The sequence below is a fragment of the Mustela nigripes genome, chromosome 8 (genome assembly GCF_022355385.1).
Source record: "Mustela nigripes isolate SB6536 chromosome 8, MUSNIG.SB6536, whole genome shotgun sequence".
In the NCBI taxonomy this organism is placed as follows: Eukaryota; Metazoa; Chordata; class Mammalia; order Carnivora; family Mustelidae; genus Mustela; species Mustela nigripes.
This window is the reverse complement of record NC_081564.1, coordinates 32,576,159-32,597,740: the sequence shown is the minus strand read 5'-3', so window position 1 is coordinate 32,597,740 and position 21,582 is coordinate 32,576,159. Positions and strand designations below refer to the sequence as shown.

The window sequence follows — 21,582 nt, the reverse complement described above, 5'->3', positions numbered from 1 at the left end:
CTATTCATCATATTAACTGACTAGGTAAAAATTTTTTGAAAAAGATGATTTCAATAGATACAAAGCATCTGACAAAATCTAATGTGGATAGTGGATAAAAATTTCCAGAAAACTAAGAATAGATGGGGATTTTTGTCAATCTGATAAAAAGCATCTATAAAAAACCTATAATCACCATCATACTTAATGATGAAAGACTGAAAGCTTTCCTCCAAAGAGGGAGAGCAAGACAAGGCTGTCCGTTCTCACCACTTCAATTCAACATTGAACTGTTAGCACATGTGATAAAACAAGAAAAATAAATAAAAGGTATCCAGACTAAAAAGGATAAAGATAAACTATCTTTATTCATAGATGACATGGTAGAAAACCCGATGCAATCAGTAAAAAGAATCTTGTAGAACAAACACACGTGCTTAGTAAGGTGGCAGGATACAAGTTCAATACATAGAAATCAATTGCATTTTTATAAGCCAGCAATGAAAATTAGAAATAAAAATTAAAATCATGAAATACTTAGGGGAGAACTCTGACAAGAGATGTGCAAAACCTGTGAATTAAATATTAAAAAGCACTACTAAGAGAAATCTAAAAAGACCTAAATAAATCGAGAGCTATAACATACTCATGCATCAGAAGACATAACATACCCAAAAGATTATGCAGATTCAATGCAATTCCAACCACAATCCCAGCAGGCTTTGCTGAAGAAGTTGACAAACTGGTTTAATACTTTCTGCAGTTTGTCAGTTACCTGTGGTCAACTGTGGTGCAGAAGTCACTGATCCTCCCTCTGATGTATCACTAGAAGGTCAACCATAGCCTAACACTGTATCACCAGCCTACCTCATTCACCTCACCTCATCTCATCACATCACCTTAAGAATAAGAATGGTGGGTACAGTAAGACATTTTGAGAGAGACAGACACTACCTTCATGTAGTTTTTATTACAGTACATTGTTATAACTGTTCTATTTTATCATAGTTGTTAATCTCTTACTGTGCCTAATTTAGAAAATGTATTCCCAGTGGGGGACGAACAAATCAATGGTACAGAATAGAGTTCATGTATACATGTAACCACAATACATGGATATTTGATTTTTAACAAAGCACAAAGGCAGTTCTGTGTAGAAAGGATAGTTATTTAAATAAGTGACGACAAAACTATTTGAAATCACAGGCAAAAAAAGCCCATAAAACTTTTAGATGAAAATATAGAATTTGGGTTTGTGTATTTGGGTTTGGCAAATATTTTTTGACTACACACCAAAAGCATGATTCATAAAAGAACAATAAAGTACGCTTCACCAAAAGTAAAAACTCTACTCTTAAAAATTATAGACTGGGGAAATATTTTCCAAAACATAAATGTGACAAATAATAGATGGCTTGTATCTTGATTTTCTAAACACCTCTTAGAACTCGTTTCCAAGAAAACAAACAGTTCTTACGTTTTTAAAAAGTGGGTGTAATATTTTAATACACACTTCATCAAAAAGGCACACGAATGTAAAATCAGCTCATGAAAAGATTCTCAGGCTCTTCCGTCATTAGGAAAATGAAAATTAAATTAAACCCACAATAAATTACCAGTACATACTTGTTAAAATGCCTAAAATTTAAAAAAGAAAATCGGCCACACTAAGAGTTAGTGAGAATACAGAATTGAATGTGGTTGCATTTCAAAATGATCAGGCATAGGGAAATAAGCCAGATCTACTACTCCCTGTCTCGGAGCCAATAGAGAAATCATAATCATAATCAGTACATACTGTATGATTCCATTTATACAAATCCTAGAATATGTACACTCACATAGTTATAAACAGCACATCAGTGGTTATCTGGGCAGGGATGGGAAGAGGATAAAGGACAGGAGAGAAAAATTACAAAGGGTGTGAGGAAATGTGGGTTTGTTGGATATGTTCATTATCTTGCTTGTGGCAATGGTTTCATGGGTAGGTTTATGTTAAAACTTATCAGATTGTATGTGCTAAATACACGCAATTTATTACATACCAATAATATGTCAAGGAAACAATCACACGCTTTCACTAATAATTAACTAGCATGGTTATAAAAACCTTTGCCAATCTTCTCAGTAAAAAGCCTCCTTAGAGAAACTCTGAGGAGAAAATCAAAGCCCTCTTAGGTCATTTTCAGAGCTCCTCTCTTATACTTGAACTTGGAGTTGCTTAGAACTAGAAAGAAGACCCAACTGCAAAAATTACCGCATAAGCAACATTCGGAACATTAATAAGCCAAGCAGTTATGAGGCAATATTATTCATTATATTTATTCTCAAAATACTTCAAGAGTCAGCCGAATCAGCTTATTTATAATCAAACTAAAAAAATTAATGAAGTGTTGCTGCAATTAATGAAAACCCAGACCATGAGGAGACTCCTAATTCCAATAAACAAGATGGCCACACTTCCCAGTAAAAAGCTTAATAACTAAATACTGCTTTGTTCCAAAACGCCCTTTCTCAAAAGAGCACTTTAGATTTAATTTTTCATAAGCTGTTATCATAACTTGAAGGAACAGTTCATCTTTCTCTTACAAGAAATTCTACCATCTTTATTTTCCTGTTAATTTTTAAAGTTGAAAGAACCTAAATGTACCATCCAGACATGGTTTATAATATGTTCATTAATACCAAATATTTGAAGTAAATTTAGAAAAAAAAATGTAACTGCAAACTACATCTTTACCCATCTTACATTCTGAAAGATTAAATGTAAAATGAATCTTTTTTTTTTTTTTTTTTTTTTTACCGAACAAGTGTTCACTGGAGCTTGTGGCATGCTAGGCATGGCTCCAGATACTAGGAGAACACAGTGATAAACTAGATGTCGGTTCTGCCCTTAGGTTGCTAGGCGAATCCTCTAACACTGCTCCATGCCCAGATGTAAAGGTTATGTGTCCAGGACTAGCTCAGTCCACCTTCATTAAGTCCAGACCAACAGGCTACCTCACATTGCTATGGCTATAGATGTCCTTCCTACATATGGGCTCAAACTGCAGACCCTGGACCTCAGAGAGGGTAAGAAAGTGCAAATACTGGGTCACCCAAAAGTCATTTTGGAGCCTGGTAGTACAAAGCATTCTTCATCACTATTCTAGGAAGGCAGCAGAAACATTACTATTTACGGAGGTTGTGATGCTCAACATAGCAAATAGGGTTATAAGCTTCAGAGTCAGACAGAATCGGGTTAAAATCCTGGCTCTGTCCCTTAATAGACCTGTGGCCTTGATATGTGACTCAACCTCTGTAAGTCTCAGTTTTGTCTTTGAAAAAAATGTGCATAGAAATAACAGTATCTACCTCCTACAATTATTATCAAAATTAGAAAAGAAGTGCAGAGCAGCAAACAAAGTATCTTGTACAAAGTCATGTACCAAAAATAAAAGCTACTTGTAAGTCATGAAGCAAGCACTTACAATTCTTTTGGCCAAAACCAAAATTGTTGTTTGAGCTCAAAGTTTACAAATAAAATAAATAAAAAGATGATAGCTATATATAGTTATTGAAGTTTTGATCAAAGGTTTGAATCCCTATTGTTAGACAACTTATTTATAAGTTTATTTAATAAAACCTCTTTATAGTTCTTTCTATGTGCTAGGAACCAGTTTTTACAAATACTAACTCATTTAATATTCATGGCAGAACTATGGGAAGGTATTATTGCTATTATATATACATATATACATAATTTCAACTTAGGTGTGCCTATGGAATATGTTTTGTTTTATAGGGCGGACATCGAGAAACAGAAATAAATACTGTTAAATTTTCCCAGAGACAGGACTGTTTTTTTGTTGTCAGTAATACAGTGATGGTGATGAGACTTTTATGGGAAGATAAAAAGAGTTATTAGAATAGTTTCTACTAAACTAGTAGATGCCATGCAAGTTGGAAATCAGCAAATAGAGAAAAACATGGTTACTTACTAACTCTTACATATAATCATTTATTTAATTTGAAAAAAATCACAATCTCACCAAGGTGTTGAAATAGGTCATTCCTAACTTCACTCTCCCTCATAAGAAGAACAACTAATAACTATTCAAAACAAGACACCAGTGAGAGAATCCTAGAACATGGAGTTGAGGCTGAAGTGCTCCTGCACCACAGAAACCAAGACAGAGTACACTAGAAGGGTAAGAGAAGTAGCTACAATTGGCTGCATTGCCCTTTCACCAGGGCAGTGCAGTACTACATGGTGAGGTCCCCCTGAGCCTCCAATTCCTCCAGGGAGGGGAAAAAAACCAACAACACAAAAACTGGCAGGGGCAGGGGATGGACAACAGTGCCTCCCAGTATTAGGGTCATGCCCTTACTCAGATCTCACCCCAAAGGGATTGCAGGGGAATCTGTGGGGCTTGATCACTGGGAATCGGAGTCTAATGAAGGGAGGAAAGGCTCACAACCACCAGCACACAGATCCTGGCAGGTCGAGTTCAGACCTGCCATGCCCAGCTAGCAGTCCCAATCAGCAGTTTTGCTCAGTTGCAGAACCTTGTCAGGGGCATACTCTGACCAGGGAACTTGGTGGGGGTACAGGTCTGTCTGATAGGAACCCTCATAGGAAGAGCTTTGCTGTCCCTAAAGCCCAGTTTGCCCATGCCCATGTAAGGAGTGGAGTTGTTGTCACACCAACTGTGGAGTGTCTTCCAGCCCCTTCTCACCAGGAGGCCTGGTCACAGTTCATGGAAGCTGTGACGCCCAGTGGCTCTCCAGTTAAGGGCAGGAAAAGCCAACAGTTTCCCAAACAAAGCCCATGGCCCTATTCAACCAAAGATCATAGGGTGTGGATTAACTTGAGTTAAGACAAGGAAGAGCTTCACTGGTATCAGAGCTGCATTTCTAGCTGCACCTGAGCAGAGAATTAATTTGCAGTCCTACTCATCACTAAACAGACTTCACCCTGTCTGACCAAGGAAACTAATCAGAGCATATGGAAAGCTGTGTAGCCCATTCAAAGACCCTATGTACGAGGTACTTGAACACAGAGCACAGACCATGGCTTCCCCCAATGAAAGAGCAAAACTAATGGCTTCACCTAAAATGAGAATTCAGTGCATGCTGGATTGATTTGGGTCTCTAAACAATGAGCTATAAAGGTACTAAGTCCCAGCTTAGGGACTTAGGGACTTAGCCCTGCCAGGGTAGGGAAGCTAATTCATGGCCTTTTCTACTACTAAACATAAAATGCACTCCTGACTAGTAAGCCTGACCAGAGAATCCAGGCAACTGCAGAGGCTATGATACAGTCTTACTGAGGTAGGGAATCAAGTCAACAGTCTTGTTTCACTGTTGTCTGCTAGAGGCACACACCAATCATACTGATCCTCAGAGCCTGAACAAAAAAGATTTACAATAGTAAATCTTCACCTATCAGTAATTACTTTAAACATAAACAGATTAAATATGCTGATGGAAGGACAAAGAATGGCTGAATACATTAAAAACAAGATCTAACAATGTGCTACATGTAGGACACTGACTTGAGTCTTAAGGGCACACTGAGAGTGAAGGAATGGAAAAAGACATTTCAAGCAAATGATAACCAGAAAGCACAATAAAATGGAAGGGTAGCTAAACTTATGTCAGATAAAACAGACTTTGAAAATGGTAAAAAGAGGGATGCCTGGGTGGCTCAGTGGGTTAAGCATCTGCCTTTGGCTCAGATCATGGTCCCAGGATCTGGGAATTTAGTCCTTCATAGGGCTCCTTGCCCAACAAGGAGCCTGCTTCTCCCTCTCTCTCTGCCAATAGCTCTGCTTGTGTTCTCTCTCTGACAAATAAATAAATAAAATTTTTTAAAAATGGTAAAAAGAGAAAAATGTCATTATATAATGATAAAATTGCCAATCCATCAAGAAGAAGATATAATAATAGTAAATATTTATGAACCCAACTTTAGAGCATTTACATATACATAGCAAAAGTAACAGAGCTAAAAGGAGAAGTAAACAGTAATACAAATATCTCACTTTGGTGAGATACCAAAGTCCCCGACTAATAGTATCTCACTCCCAATAATGAATAGATTATCCAGTCAAAGAATCAATAAGGAAACAGCATATTTGAACAACACTATAGATCAAATGGACCTAATAGGCATATACTAAACAGTCCATTCAACAAAAGCAGAACAAATATTCTTCTCAAGTGCAAATGGAACATTATCTAGGAAGACCATGATAGACCACAAAACAAGTCTTAGAAAATTTAAGAAGACTGAAATCATACCAAGTATCTTCTCTGACCACAATGACATAAAACTAGAAATCAACAAGAGGAAAACTGGAAAATACATGAATACATGGAAATTAAGCAACACTCTCTTGAACAAACAGCGGATGAAGGAAGAAATTAAGAAATTAAAGAGGAAATAAGAAAAGTTTCTTGAAAACAACATCCCAAAACATGTGAGTGCAGCAAAAACAGTTCTAAGAAGGAAGTTCATAGCAATAAAAGCATACTTTAAAAAGCAAGAAAAGTCCCAAATAAGCAACCTAACTTGACGTCAGCCTTAAGGAACAGGGAAGAGAAGAACAAATGGATCTCAAAGCTAGCAGAAAAAGGAAATAATAAAGATCGAAACAGAAATAAATGAAAAATTTAAAAACAATAGAAAAGGTTAACCAAACTAAAAGTTGGTTCTTTGAAAAGATAAACAAAATCTACACACCTTTAGCTAGACTAAACAAGGAAAGATGAGAAAGGACCCAAACTGAGGTGCCTGCGTGGATCAGTCGGTTAAGCAGCTGTCTTCTGCTCAGGTCATGATCCTGGAGTCTCAGGATCGAGACCCACATTGGCCTCCCTGCCTGCTTCTCCCTCTGACTGTCTTCCCTCTCACTCTTTCATTCCATCTTTCAAATAAATAAATAAATAAACTGACCCAAATCAACAAAATTTTAAATGAAAAAGAAGACATTACAATTGATAACATAGGAAATCAAAGAATCATAAGAGGCCACTATAAACAACTACACACTAACAAATGGACAACCTAGAAGCAATGGAAAAGCTGTTAGAAACATACAAATTACCAAGAGGGAATCAGGAAGAAATAAAAAAATTCTGAATAGACATAATAAGGAAATTCAATCGGTACAAAACTCTCTTAACAAACAAAAGTCCAGGACCAGATGGCTTCACTGGTGAATTTTACCAAACATTTGAAGAAGAATGAACACCAATCCTTCTTTTTTTTTTTTTTTTTTTTTTTTAAAGATTTTATTTATTTATTTGACAGAGAGAGATCACAAGTAGACAGAGAGGCAGGCAGAGAGAGAGAGAGGAGGAAGCAGGCTCCCTGCTGAGCAGAGAGCCCGATGCGGGACTCGATCCCAGGACCCTGAGATCATGACCTGAGCCGAAGGCAGCGGCTTAACCCACTGAGCCACCCAGGCGCCCCGAACACCAATCCTTCTTAAACTCTTCCAAAAAAATCAAAGAAAAGGGAATACTTTCAAATTCATTTTATAAAGCCAACATTATCCTGATACCAAAATCAGAAAAGGACACTACAAGAAAAGAAAACAAAACAGAAAAGGAAACTACGAGAAAAGAAAACTATAGGTCATTATCTCTGATGAATACTGATTTAAAAATTCTCAATAAAATACTAACAAACTGAATTTAGTGGCATTGAGAGATCATTTACTATGATCAAATAGGATTTCTCCCAGGGATGCAAAGATGGTTCAACATATTCAAATCAATCATTGTTATAAATCATATTAATAGAATGAAAGAAATTAACCACATGATCATTTCAATAGACACAGAAAAAGCATTTGGCAAAATTTAACATCCATTCATGATAAAAACTCTTAGAAAATTAGGCATGGAAAGAACATATTTCAACATAATATAGGCCATATGTGACAAACTCACATCTAATATCATACTCCATAATGAAAGTTTGAAAGCTTTTCCTCTTAGATTGGAAACAAGACAAGGTGTCCACTCTGACCACACCTATTTGACATAGTCCTGGAAGTCCTAGCTACAGCAATCAGGCAAGATAAATATATAAAATACATCAAAATTGGTAAAGAAGAAATAAAATTATCTCTATTTATTATATTACAGAGAAACATATAAATAAATTATTTATATTTATATATGTGTGTGTATATATATGGAATACATAGAAAACCCTAAAGACTGATTTATAGAGAAATCCTAAAGACTCAATGAAAAAAAGGTCAGATACAAATAATGAATTCAGTAAAGCTGCAGGACACAAATTAATATACAAAAACCAGTAATGTTTCTATACACTAACAACTAATTTTCTGAAAGAAAAGAAAGAAAAAGAAATTGATCCCATTTATGATAGCATCAAAAATAATAAAATACTAGGAACAAATTTAATTAAGGAGGTATAAGATCTCTTGTTGAAAGCTATAGGACATTGATGAAAGATATCCAAACAGAAACAAATAAGTAGAAAGATATCTTACATTCATGGGTCAGAAGAATATTGTTAAAATGTCAACACTACTAAAAGCCATCTATGATTCAATGCAATCTCTCTCAAGATACCGATAGAATTTTTTACAGAAGTAGATAAAACACTCTTAAAATGTATATATAACCACAAAAAGAAAAAAAGAAAAAAAAACAAACAACAAAAGAAATCCTAAGAAAGGAAAAACAAAGCAGGAGCTATCATACTTCCTGATTTCAAGCTATACTGTAAATCTATAGTCATCAAAACAGCATGAATGGCATAGAAATGGACAAGGGAACAGAACTGAGAGTCCTGAAATAAACCCAAGCATACAGAATCAACTAATCAACTAATATTTGAAAAGGGAGCCAGGAATACTCAGCGGAAAAAAGACAGTGCCTTCAATAAATGGTGCTGGAAAAACTGAATATTCATATGTAAAAGAATGAAGCTAGATGCTCATCTTACACCACTCACAAAAATTAACTCAAAATGAATTGAAGAGTTCAATTTAGGACCTGAACCATGAAACTTCTAGAAGAAAACAAGAACAAAGCTCCTGGTCATGAGACTTGGTAATGCTTCTTTGGACATAACATCTAAAGCACAAGGAACAAAATAAAAGGTAAATAAGTGGGACTACATCAAACTAAAAAGCTTTTGGACAACAAAAATATATTACCAACAATGTGAAAAGACAACCTATGGAATGTGAAAAAAAATAGTTGCAAACCATACATCTGATAAGGGCTTAATATCCAAAACATATAAGGAACTCCTACAACTCAAAAGCCAAAAAGCAAAAGCCCAATTTAAAAATGGGCAAAGAACCTGAATAGACATTTCTCTAATAAAGGTACATGAAAGGTCAACAGGCCCGTAAAAAGATGCTCAAAATCACTGGTCATTGGAGAAATGCAAATTAAAACCACAATGTGGTATCACCTAACACTTGTTAGAATGACCATCAACAAAAAAGACAAGAGATAACAAATACTGTTATCAATGTGGAGAAAAGGCAAGCTTGTGTTGCTAAATTGTGAATTGGTGCAGCCACTATGGAAAACAGTATGGAGGATCCTCAAAAAATTTAAAAAAGGACTACCATATAATCCAACAAATCCACTTCTGAGAATGTATATCCAAAGGTACAGAAAGATACCTTACTGGGAAAGATATCCGTACGCCATGTTCACAGCTACATTATTTATAGTAGCCAAGACATGGAAACCACCTAAGTGTCCATCAACTAATGAAAGGATAAAGTTGTGGGATATAAACACAATGGAATATTATTCTGCCATAAAAACAAGGAAATCCTATCATTTTCTTCTTTTTTAATACTATTATTTCGACAACATAGATGAACCTTGAAAGCATTATGCTAAGTGAAATATGTCAGACAAAGACAAGTACTATATGATCTCACTTACCTATGGAATCTAAAACCAACAAACTAACCAACAAAAACCCAAATTCATATAGAAAAAAAAAAAAAAAAAAGATCAGACGTGTGGTTACCGGATGTGGGGAGGTGAGGGAGGGGAACTGGAGGAAGGTGGTCCAAAGATACAAACGTCCAGTTATAGGATAAATAAATACTAGGGATATAATGCAAAGCCTGAAGACCACAGCTAACAGTGCCATGTGATACACAGCAAAGTTGTTAAGAGAGTAAATCCTAAGAGTTCTCCTCACAAAGAGAACATTTTTTTCACTTTTTTTCTTTTCTTCTGTCTTTTCTGTTTATCTGCATGAGAAGAAGGATGTTTGCTGAACCTATTGTTGTAATCACTTTATAATCTATATAAATCGCACCATGCTGTATGCCTTAAATGTATACAGTGATGTATGTTAAATATTTCTCATTAACACAGAAAAAAAATCATACTGTGTACTCCCTCTACACAAAAAACTACAAGGAAAAGTAGAACTAACCTTTCTTAATCACCTTCTGATTGCCAGGCCTGGGCTGACCCTGGTACATATCATCTCATCAATATTCACCATGGCTCTCCCATTTTGAAGACAAAGTCCAGAGAAATTAAAAACCATAAACCAAAGTCTCTCAAAAAAAGAGAGGAGCCGGGTCCCTGAGAAACACTGAGTATGAACAGAAATCTCCAGTTTCTTCAAAAGTGAAAGCTACTGTCTACACGAACCACATTAACTGTAACCATCTGCGATAAAGCTATTTTTGAATTTTTTAAATAAATAAATGTAAAACCATCATTTTTTTCTCAAGCAAAAACGAAACATTTGCCAACACAAGTAAGGACCCACATGTACTGTAGCCTCCTCAGTTTCTCACTGAACTTGACATTCCAGATATCTTTCCCATTCTTGACATTCCCTACCTGGGGACAGGTACCACGGAGCAGCACAGTGGGACTGTCGTGGGGGCATTGAAATTACAGTGACCTCTCTGGGAAATAATTTTCCCATACGTGTCCTAGCCAGTGGCCTAACTGTGACTTGGACTTCAGGAAAAGCCTAAACAAGTTTTACTTGATTTGGGGGCACAAGGAGAAGAAATCCAAGCGTTGTGGGAGAAAGAGCAGAAAACAGATTGAACGGGGAGTTCCTGAAAGCAGTGTGATCAGCAGTATTAGAGCCCGAGAGTACCCAGTCCACCCAAACCCAAACCTTTAGCAGGGAGACACATTCACAGACGATCATTATGATCAAGGGCAGCAAGTACATGGAAGCAAGTGTGTGTAGAGTAATTGCCCAGAAGATCATTCTTGTGCCTCACAGAAGGAAACATGGAAGGTTCCAGCAGTTTCCAGAAGGTGCACATGATGGGTTTTGAGGAAAGACTAGGAAGGAGTGGCATGAGGATAGGACATTTCCAGTGAAGGAAGTGGCACAAAGGCCAGAGTAACTTAATATTCTCAGGGAACTGCATTTAAGGTGCTAGATGGCTACGGTGTCAGATATGGGGAATTTCGTTTGAATAAGAAAACTATTTTATGTGCGTTACTATGATGTCTACAACACTAAAATCAGGTCCTTTTAAATGCACACCCCATATGGCCCAGCATTTGGTGAGTATTCTCTCATTTAATACATCACTCTTCTTGGAGACAAGCACTATTCTCATCCATATTTTGTAGATAGGGAAACCCAAGCCCAGAGCATGAGGTAATGTGGTGACTGGATGCTCTGTCTAGAAAGTAGCAGGGACAGGATTTCAGTCCCAAGGTGTTGGACTCCAGAGAATGAGTTTGCAAGCATTACCACAATCTTCTCAGTATCTATCATGCTATAAGAGAGTGGAGCCCCATTTACTCCTTGATAACAGGGACAGCACTGGGGGCAGAAAGGCCCTTCCCTCTTGCAGCATGTAGGCAGGGGGACCGCTCTGGTATATATGACCCCGAAAGAATGGGACTGCACTGTCGCATCAGTCACTGTCTAGTTCCCACAGAGAAGAGAGCAGATTTTCCACGAAAATGGAAAGGAGACCCTTCCTGGGAGGTGCTCTCAATGAGCAAAAGGTGAGAAATTTGGTGCACAACATGTAATCAAGGCTGAAATTCTGGAAAGTGAGGTTGGGAAGTTTTAGGTCCTTAGGTTAGATAGACATTCTGTGCCAAGGCTTGTCCCCCTGGTCAGAAGCAGGCGCTGCTTTGTACGCAAGGCCACGCAAGGTTTCCTTCTGTGAGCAGGGCACCCTGTTTCCCAGGGATCCTGGGTCTCCAATGCACCCACATATGTCACCCACTAAATGACCCCAAGATTATGGCAAATTACCCAACTGGACTCAGGGGGCTCAAGGATTTACATTCTCTTGATTTTGCACCTATTCGTGGAAAGTCAAGTTCTCTTTTGGCTTCTATTTTTCACCTTTTATTTTTTTAAGATGTTATTTATTTATTTGACAGAGAGAGAGATTTCAAGTAGGCAGAAAGGCAGACAGAGAGAGGAGGGATCCAGCTCCCTTCTGAGCAGAGAGCCCAGTGCAGGGCTCGATCCCAGGACCTTGGGATCATGACCTGAGCAGAAGGCAGAAGCTTTAACCCACTGAGCCACCCAGGCGCCCCTATTTTTCACCTTTTAGATAAGTGTAGGAGAACTCTATTTGAGATATTAAAACAAGGCACTTCATCACTAAGAGTCTTTTCAAAATGAAACCCATAGTTTGGTTACCATTGTATCATCTACCAACTCTGTAATTCTATAGATATCTGCCGGTGCCATCTTTTAACAAAGAGGTAAGGGAAAAGTGTTAACTTCTTTGGGTGAATTTACATTCCTAACCATGAAAATGGTCCGCTTTACATTTATTTCCCACCCTTCCTCCCTACCCCCCTCCCCTAAATGGACTGCTTTCAGATGACATTCTTGCCAACTGGTCTCCATTAAAAACAATTTGGTCTTTCTGGGCTGTCTTTGTAACTAAACCTTAGATTATTCCAACTCAGGAAAGGCATAACATAGCTGTCTGGGACTGGGGTGCCGAAGCACATTCTTTTAAAGAACCTGAATGATAGAACAGCTTTTAAAGCAAACTGCACCAGACGTAACAGAAAGACTGATCGCACTGTTCCATTTTTCTAAAGGACCCACTGGCTTCCCCAAATCAGAAGAAAGACATACAGCATTGAGACCTTTATTATTCGTATATATTATTGACATGTTTATGATTTGCATTAAGATAGTGTAAATATAATAAATGAGATTGTACTTTTTTAAATATTCTAGGTATGAAATTGTTTTTAATTTTTAATTTTTTTTATTTTTTATAAACCTATAATATATTTATATCCCCAGGGATACAGGTCTGTGAATCGCCAGGTTTACACAATTCACAGAACTTACCAAAGCACATACCCTCCCCAATGTCCATAACCCCACCCCCCTTCTCCCAGCCCCCCTCCCCCCGGCAACCCTCAGTTTGTTTTGTGAGATTAAGAGTCACTTATGGTTTGTCTCCCTCCCAATCCCATCTTGTTTCATTGATTCTTCTCCTACCCACTTAAGCCCCCATGTTGCATCACCACTTCCTCAATGAGATTGTATTCTTAATGTTTGTTTTTTTAAACATTTTTCATAGAAGAGTTAACTCATGATGCTGGGTTCTAGGCTTTGCTTTTTCTCTTTTATGTTGTTTTAACACTGAAAGAAACATAAGCATTTCCTTCACTAAACATAATGTGTTTTCTTATCATCATGATTTATTGAAATAGCACCTAAAAAAGGTAACGTAGGGCAAACTGTTGTCTATTTATTTTACAGAGAATCCTCCTTTCACAGAAAATGGTCCAAAAATCTCTCATTCTTTCCCGCCCTTTTATGTTCAGGCTCCACGTCTTAAAGTGAAGAAGGCAGCAAATGAGGAAATTGAATTTGGACGAACAAGTTCAATGTCCACAGTAACTCCTGCAAATGTTTTCTTGAGAACGTTCAGGAGTTGAAGTGAAAGCCGGCTGGAGATCAGACGAGACAATTTAAAGAATGACCTTACTCATCCCACCGTGGAACATACACAAAATGCCCATTAACCATGCTCCAAGTGTCTCCATCATAATTAAGAAAACAATTGGCATTGTAGTCTCCTGTCACATCTTCCCCACTGGCCTACAATGGAACTTTTACCTGTTTTGTCAAGATAACTCAAGATTCATAGACAAAGAATTCACTTCTTGTCGGGATTGTTTTTCGAGGAGTTCAACTCAAAATTACTTTAGGTATCACCTTCACAAGGAAAACTAGTCCGTGGTATGCTGCCAAACTCTAACAGTGGGCTTTTAATTCATGCCACCAATAAGTAGAAGTTGATCGCATTCAAACTCCTGTTAAAGCCTTTCGTCCATGAAAACGCAGAACAAATCAGGTCCACCTGCCCTCACCTCCTCCCTTCCCTGCACACCTGCAATTTTAATGCAGAAAATCACTTTGAATCTTGCATCATGTCTTCTAAAATATGAGGTGTTTGCTGTCTATGGAAATTCCCTTGAAAACATAAAACCTTTGGAAGAGATTCCACACTGCATTAGCAAAGCCATATTTTGTTTAGTTCACCATTTTTGTTAGGGACATTTTAGAATAGCAGTTGTCATAGGGCTCTATCCTATTAAACAGACTACGTTGGCTGGTACCTTTGCGATCTTACATACAACTATGTGGATTTGCTCTGAACTTCTATTTGGCTTGATCAACCCTTAGAAAACAGTATGTGCCTTAGGATTCAAAGTTTGTTTTAAAAAGGCACATATATGCCTAGGAAAAGTTCTGGGAGAATACAGACTCAGAAATAAATAGTATTTATTTCTGGAGGTTAGGATTACATTTTTAAAAGGTGATTCTCCTTATCCTCCATTATATTTTTCCAAATAATCATCAACAAATATGCATTGGACTAATGATAAACAAATCAATTCAGTTTTTCTAAAAATAAAGATAATTCTGACGGGAGAGCATGTTTGAAAGCTTTTGAGAAGACAAATATGGCTTGGATTGTTTTAAGAATAGCCACATCCGAAGCTGGATATACGTGCTAGAGTCTCTGTGGTTATGAAATTCTTGACAAGCGTCATGGAAGATGAGTTTGTTTGTTTTTTTAAGTCACTTTCCAGTTTGCTTTCTTCTGACTCAGAACCTGGATTTAATAACAATGCATTGAAATTATGCTTTTTGAAAAACTATTACTTTAGATATGTTGATTTCCAAGCTTTTTAGGACTAAGATACAATGTCTTGTTATAATCAAGTGAGTGCGGGGAGGATGGGAATCTACAATAAGACCGTGTATTTATATTTACATTCGTATTTCATTGGTTAGCTCAAACTGTTATACCCTAATAAGCAAATTAACCTTTAATGACTTATCTCTTGAGATTATAGTAATGGACCTTTTAAACTATTTAAGTGGATGATCTACAAATTGTAATTATAATTACATGCAATGTGATTATTATTACATGCAATAAATTATAATTATAATTTTTTGTGATGATCAAGTGAATAGTAAATACGCTATTTATTACCCCATTAAAACTATTATTATCTACACCATAGGTAGGCAAGCCTTGTTTATCACTTGCTTGGGTACAGCTTATGAGCTAACCATGGTTTTCACATTTTTTGTTTTGTTTGCTTTTATATTTTTGAGTGACTGGAAAAAAATCAAAACAAAAATAGTATTTGTGAAATGTGAAAATAATATGAAATTCAAATTTCAGTGTCCACAAAGTTTTACTGGAAGAGAATTGTGCTATTCTTTTAAGTCTGCCTGTGGTGGCTTTTTGCATTAAAAATGCTTCTGAAAAGAACTGTGACAATGTCTAAAATACTTATTAGTTTATCTTTTTTTTTTCTTAAGATTATTTATTTATTTATTTGACAGAGAAAGAGAGAGATCACAAGTAGGCAAAGAGGCAGGCAGAGAGAGATAGGAAAGCAGGCTCCCTGCCGAGCAGAGAGCCCAATGTGGGACTCAATCCCAGGACCCTGGGATCATGACCCAAGCAGAAGGCAGAGGTTTTAACCATTGAGCCACCCAGGCACCCCTATTCGTTGATCTTTGATACAAAAAGTGTTTCCAAGGTGGTTCTGAATATCGTCTGTATTTCCCATCATCAGTCTCTAGATGGCAGAAAAGATCCTTAAACTGGGGGGGAGGGTGTTATCAGGTTATAGAAGATATTTACATTCCCAATTAAATCACCCCCTAAAAGTCAGCCCTTCCAACAGCACAAGACATTTTTTCTATGCATGTTCTATAATCCAAAAATTAAACATCTAAAAGAAACCAAAGGATTCATTTAGTCTAGAACTACTGTCTGTACTGAAATTTAGCATTTATTTGCTTCTGCCTTAAATAAATAAATATTATATAAATCTACACCATTAACGAGGCTTCTCAGGTATCACCAACATATTAAATTGTAATAAATTTAAAGTGTACAATGTGATGATTTGGTATAAGTGTATATTGTGAAATGATTACTTCAACTAAGTTAATTAACACACCAATGACCTCACATAATTACTTTTTTTTTTTTTTAATGAGAATGCTTAGGATCTATTCTCTTAGCAAATTTCAAGTATGCAATATACAACACAATACTATTAGCTATAGTGAGCCTGCTACATATTAGACCTTCATAATCTTTTCACCTCGTGAGTTTATATCCTTTTATAAGCCTGTCTTCCTTCTTTCCAACATGTCACACACACACACACACACACACACACACACACACACACACACACACCTCCAACCACTTTCCTACTCTGTTTCTATGAGTTGACTCTTTAGTTTAGATTCCATATATAAGCGGACAAGTCTGACTTATTTCATTAGCATAATGCCCCCAAGTTTCATCATGTTGCCATGAAAGGCAAGATTTCCTTCCTTTTAAAGGCTGAATAATATTTCATTATGTTTATATACAAATATATGTATGTATGTACATATACACTACAGCTTTTTTATCATTCATCTGTCAGTGGGCACTTAGCTTGTTTCCAACCATGCTTCTTCAGTTGTAACTTGCCTCTAAGATTCTTCTCTTTAGAGACTGAATTATACTTGCTAAGCCTGTAGGTTATGCCAGCTGGGTTTAGAATTAGTTGGCTTTAAGTGTGTAGAGAACTAACTTGTTTGGTTTTAGAACTTGATCCCCCCCCCCGCCGCCCCCGCCTCGCATTGTGTAGTCACAGCTACAGACCAGGCAGATTTTATGCATGAATCAAGAAAAGCAAGGTGAGGGGTCCCCACACACATTGCTGGTTCATATTTACTAGTCCATGAAAACCAAATCTGTATCATCAGGATGATATTCACTCATGTTCTTTTCAACTGCAGGTTTCTCATTTCTCAACAAGAGGACAAAAAACTCTTACACCACTTCCCAGACACATCAAAGACAAGGCTGCTGGCACTCCTTTCATCCCCCTCACATTCTCTCCCATCATTTCTGTGCCCCTTCATTTTTTCTGTAACTTCCGGTTATAAACTTTTCCACGGAAACAGAAAGTTAAAACAGGACAATGGATAACCTGATGCCAATCATACATTTTCCTATACAACAATCATGCACCTGAGAATTAACAACGGGTCTATACAACCAGCTAATAACCAATGAACATTGAAATTTCCCCCATTTAACCTCAGAATATTTTTCAGAGACCTGTGGTTGAACAGGAATGTAATCTAAAGTCAGGCTTCCCATCAGTTTGCTGGGTTTCCCCAGTTCTCCTTTAATCTAGAACAGTCTCTCCCCTCGCTGCCTCTACAAACACTTCTTTTCATGATGTTGAGTTTTTAGGAGATTGGGTCCTTTGCCTTGCAGAATTCACATTCTGGATTTCTCTGATTGTCATTATTTTTCTATCATTTTATATATTACCGTAAATTGGGGCTTAGGTCTAAAAGTTTAACACTATGATGCTGTATACTTCATATTGAGCTATCCCACTTTGGGTTATAAGAGTTTGATCAGCTTGTTGTGGTATTGATCACCATTACAAAGGTCTGATTTTTCCCTTTGCCACTGGCAAATAATCAGTGAGGTTGTACCTTGTCGTTCTGCAAACATCTTTTAGCCCAACAATCTTTGCAAGTAATGGTGTCAGTTTGCCATGAGAATAAATATTTCATTAAGAACTGAGAAACAGTAATTTTCTAATTTATTATTCCTTCCCTTTTCATTAGCTGGCATTATCCTATAAAGGTGGGTTTTGTCTCATCAGCTGAGAATCGCCTAGGGTTCCTTCTAAAAAGTCAAAGTCAGTGCTGGGTCCTTTACCTTTAATTCCCATTTTCCAAAGTAAAGATCCTTTACCTTTAATTCCCATCTTCCAAAGTAAGGATTTAATTCCCATTTTCCAAAGTAAGTAACAGTTGTCTTCAACTGAAGCAAATTAGCTCTCTCTCTCTCGAGAGAGAGAGAAATGCATGAGAGAAAAATGCATGAATTCATACATTTTTATTTTCATATTTTTACAACCAATTCAATATGATACTTGATGCTCTGTTTGGCCTGTGAGACCATCCTCCAGCTGGATTCTTTAGCATGTTTTTTAATCTTTGATGTAAAATGTTCTTCTGGGATCTCTTTCCACGGCTGAGACCAAACAGCAGCCTCTCCTCTCTCTCCATGTCCTAGCAGCACCTCCATTGAAGAAATCTTCTACTTCCTTCTAGACTTTGTCATTCAATAACTTGAAAACCTGGATTGCTTCCTACTACCCCTGGCCAAACCTTTGCTGAGCACATCAAATGGCACTGAGAACCCCTGCAAATTCAAACACGATCATGAAGAAAGGCTAGCTCCTCTTGAAATGTCTTCACCGTTTCTCTTACCTTGCATAGTAGTCATTGGGTGGAACCGCTTCTTGAAAGAACTGGAACTGGTATAAATAAAGCCCAATCAAGTGTCCCGCAGTGAAAATAGCCAGCAGAACACAGAGACAGCTGAACAGCAACGGATCGAACGTTCGGCACCAGGACCACCAGGTGCACAGACCCAAAAATACGAAGAAGTATACAGATGAGGTCAAAGATGGTAACATCATACCTGAGGAAGAAGAGATATCGTCAAGACTCACTGCACAGAACTGGAAAAGCATTTACCACTCAGGAAATGTAAGAAAAGGAAAAGCATTTACCACTCAGGAGATTATGTACATTTCCTTTGTGTGTTTCCAGGGATGGATCAAGTTATCAAAGTATGAACCACATTTTATTTATAAAATCAGAACTTATGCTATTTTTGTTGTGAAACAAATTCAGACATAAAATGATATTTGTAAATATAAGTAGAAATAGAAGATCATGAAGTTCTTCCCATGATGTTTGAGCAGAATAAATATCTATTTTTCATATGAACAGAATTTAGCATATTTGCTTGCTTGCTTCCATCTTTCTACTTTTCCCCCTAATTTTTCAGGAATACTTGTGTGTCTATTCCAACTTTCCCTGATATCATTTTTTATAATAACTCACTTTTTTTTGGTTAAGTAGGATTCATATCAATATTACATCTGTGGCAAAGTCTCACTAAAACTTTGCCCTACCCAACCATATTGGGATCGCACTATTAGCAAAAGGGGGCACGTAAAGTGAGGTAATTCTTTGGCAGGCATTTAAAAACTCTTGCTGGGCGGGGGATGGGGCATCTTGAAATGACTCTTTGTTAAAATATTGCGATATACTTCTTGAGGAATTCTATTCTCTTTCCCACTTTTTAATTTTCCTCACATTATTTCATCTTATGCAACTTCCACAAAGAGGTATGGACTGAACTTCACAGTGGCTCTAGAGCAGCTGCCAACAGCGCGATGGAAGGAGGGAGAAGATAGAGATAACATTATTATGGAACAAGCGGTCGGCAGCCAAGATTTCAAGGAAGTGAGTGTCCGTGTTGCAAGATTACAATCTGCGGAAGAAAAATAGTATATCCTGGAGAGTTAAATTAAGATTGCTAACGGCCCAATGTAAACAGACATGCTTTCAGAAGGCACACATGTGGCTCTGGAGGGCGGGGGAAGGGGCAGGCGAAGACACATCAACATGGTTCATCAGAGCCCATTGCCCTTCATGGGCTGTGGGGAGAGGAAGAGTAGCGGTTTTTTGGATCTACACCTAAAACATAAATCACTTTTAGATATAGGAAAAGATGGCTTTACGGAGGTTGACAGAAACCAACTGAACACACAAAGGCTAGAACTGAACCAGATAAATGACTTCTGTGTGTGTGTGTGTGTACACGAGGCCAGTTATGGTTACGAGTTTTGTGTCACAAACCAGAATTGTGTCTTTCTGCATTTTCTCCTCAGCCATGTCCTTCATTATTCACCAAAGCACTACCTGTGCTCCATCCAGTGCCAGAAACGCTCACCTGACGAACCGAGTAAAATCGTCACCACGACCTTTCCTGCGGTGGTGATCATGTTGCCAATAAACTCTTTAAGCTTGGAGGCCACGGAGGCGAGTCTGCGGAACATTTTTAACTTTGTGCTCTCTTCCACATCGCCTTCGACACCGTCCCCTTCATCCAAATCCTCTTCATAGATCAGCGCCTCTTCTGCATCTAATTTTTCCCCTCCAGCCTAAATAAAGGAGAAACAGAAAACACTGCAGTCCAGACCTCTGCCTCCCCGCCCAGCAGATTATATGGTTTGTAATTTGTGGGTCAGTCAGTGAGGTGAACTTCACAAACCGGCAGAAAAATGCAGACAACCACTTACGTCCCCCTCCAGGCCTCTGACAGTTGCTTGTGGAAGCCCAAGTCGCTTGGATCTTTCCCGAAGAAGTAAACAAGAAACATCACCTATCATAGAACCCTGAACAGTGTGTTGTCTGAGCCACAGGAACTCATTTTTTTTTTTTTTTTACAGGCAGAAGAAACAGAAACATCTCTCAAGAGCTTAACTTTCATCAGTCTGGGTTTGGTTCCTCACATTTATAGTTTGCCACTAAGCTGATAGATAGCGTGAGGAGAATATCCATGGCTTTAACCAAAATGGTGAGTCCAACTCTTGCTTATGAAACCCCTTTTCTTTCTGAAGTCAATTCTGTCCACTATCCTAGTGTTTGCTGACAACAGGAGTGTGAGTGGTCCTGGGTTTGGTCCTGGGTTTACTTGACTAGATACAGTCACTTCTTATTTTATTCTTTCAGAGAATGATACACTCATTCTATCCTGAATGATTCAGCCCCTCAGTATGATCATCAGAGATTTAGGGAAGAAACTCATGGACAGAATATACACATATTTCTATGCATTATTTTAAAAACTGGGTATACAAGGTGTTTTTGACCGTTTTGTTTTTAAAGAATACATAGAAATTTTTCTTGGCCAAGAACAGTCTTTCCCTAGAAGGCTTGAATTTTTTAATTGTTATAAATATAAGCCATCATTTTAAGACAAAAGGTTGTTTCAGATGTATGAGGTTTTGTTTGCAATTGCCGTAGGCTGGCAGTCTTCTCTTAATCCCAATTGAAAAGACTGTACTGGCTGCAGAAACAAAAGGTTTTTTACGTCCAGTTCAGACATCTCTTTAAGGCTTAGAGAGTACAGCCCAGCCTCTCCGTTTTTCCCATTTTAAAGGTTCTTTTTTTTTTTTTTCTTTTTCCAGCCCAGCCTC

General features: G+C 37.6%; 1 protein-coding gene across 4 annotated transcripts in view; it reads right to left on the bottom strand.

Annotated features, from left to right (window-relative positions):
• The window catches only part of PIEZO2 (piezo type mechanosensitive ion channel component 2), a 454,403-nt gene that overhangs the window by 162,593 nt on the left and 270,228 nt on the right, over positions 1–21,582 (bottom strand). For all 4 annotated transcript variants that reach the window (XM_059409177.1, XM_059409173.1, XM_059409174.1 and 1 more), the window contains exons 6-7: positions 20,334–20,544; positions 18,797–19,010 (exon numbers count right to left, since the gene is read on the bottom strand). In XM_059409177.1, the coding sequence (XP_059265160.1) occupies positions 18,797–19,010; positions 20,334–20,544 (425 nt within the window). The remainder of the gene's footprint in view (positions 1–18,796; positions 19,011–20,333; positions 20,545–21,582) is intronic.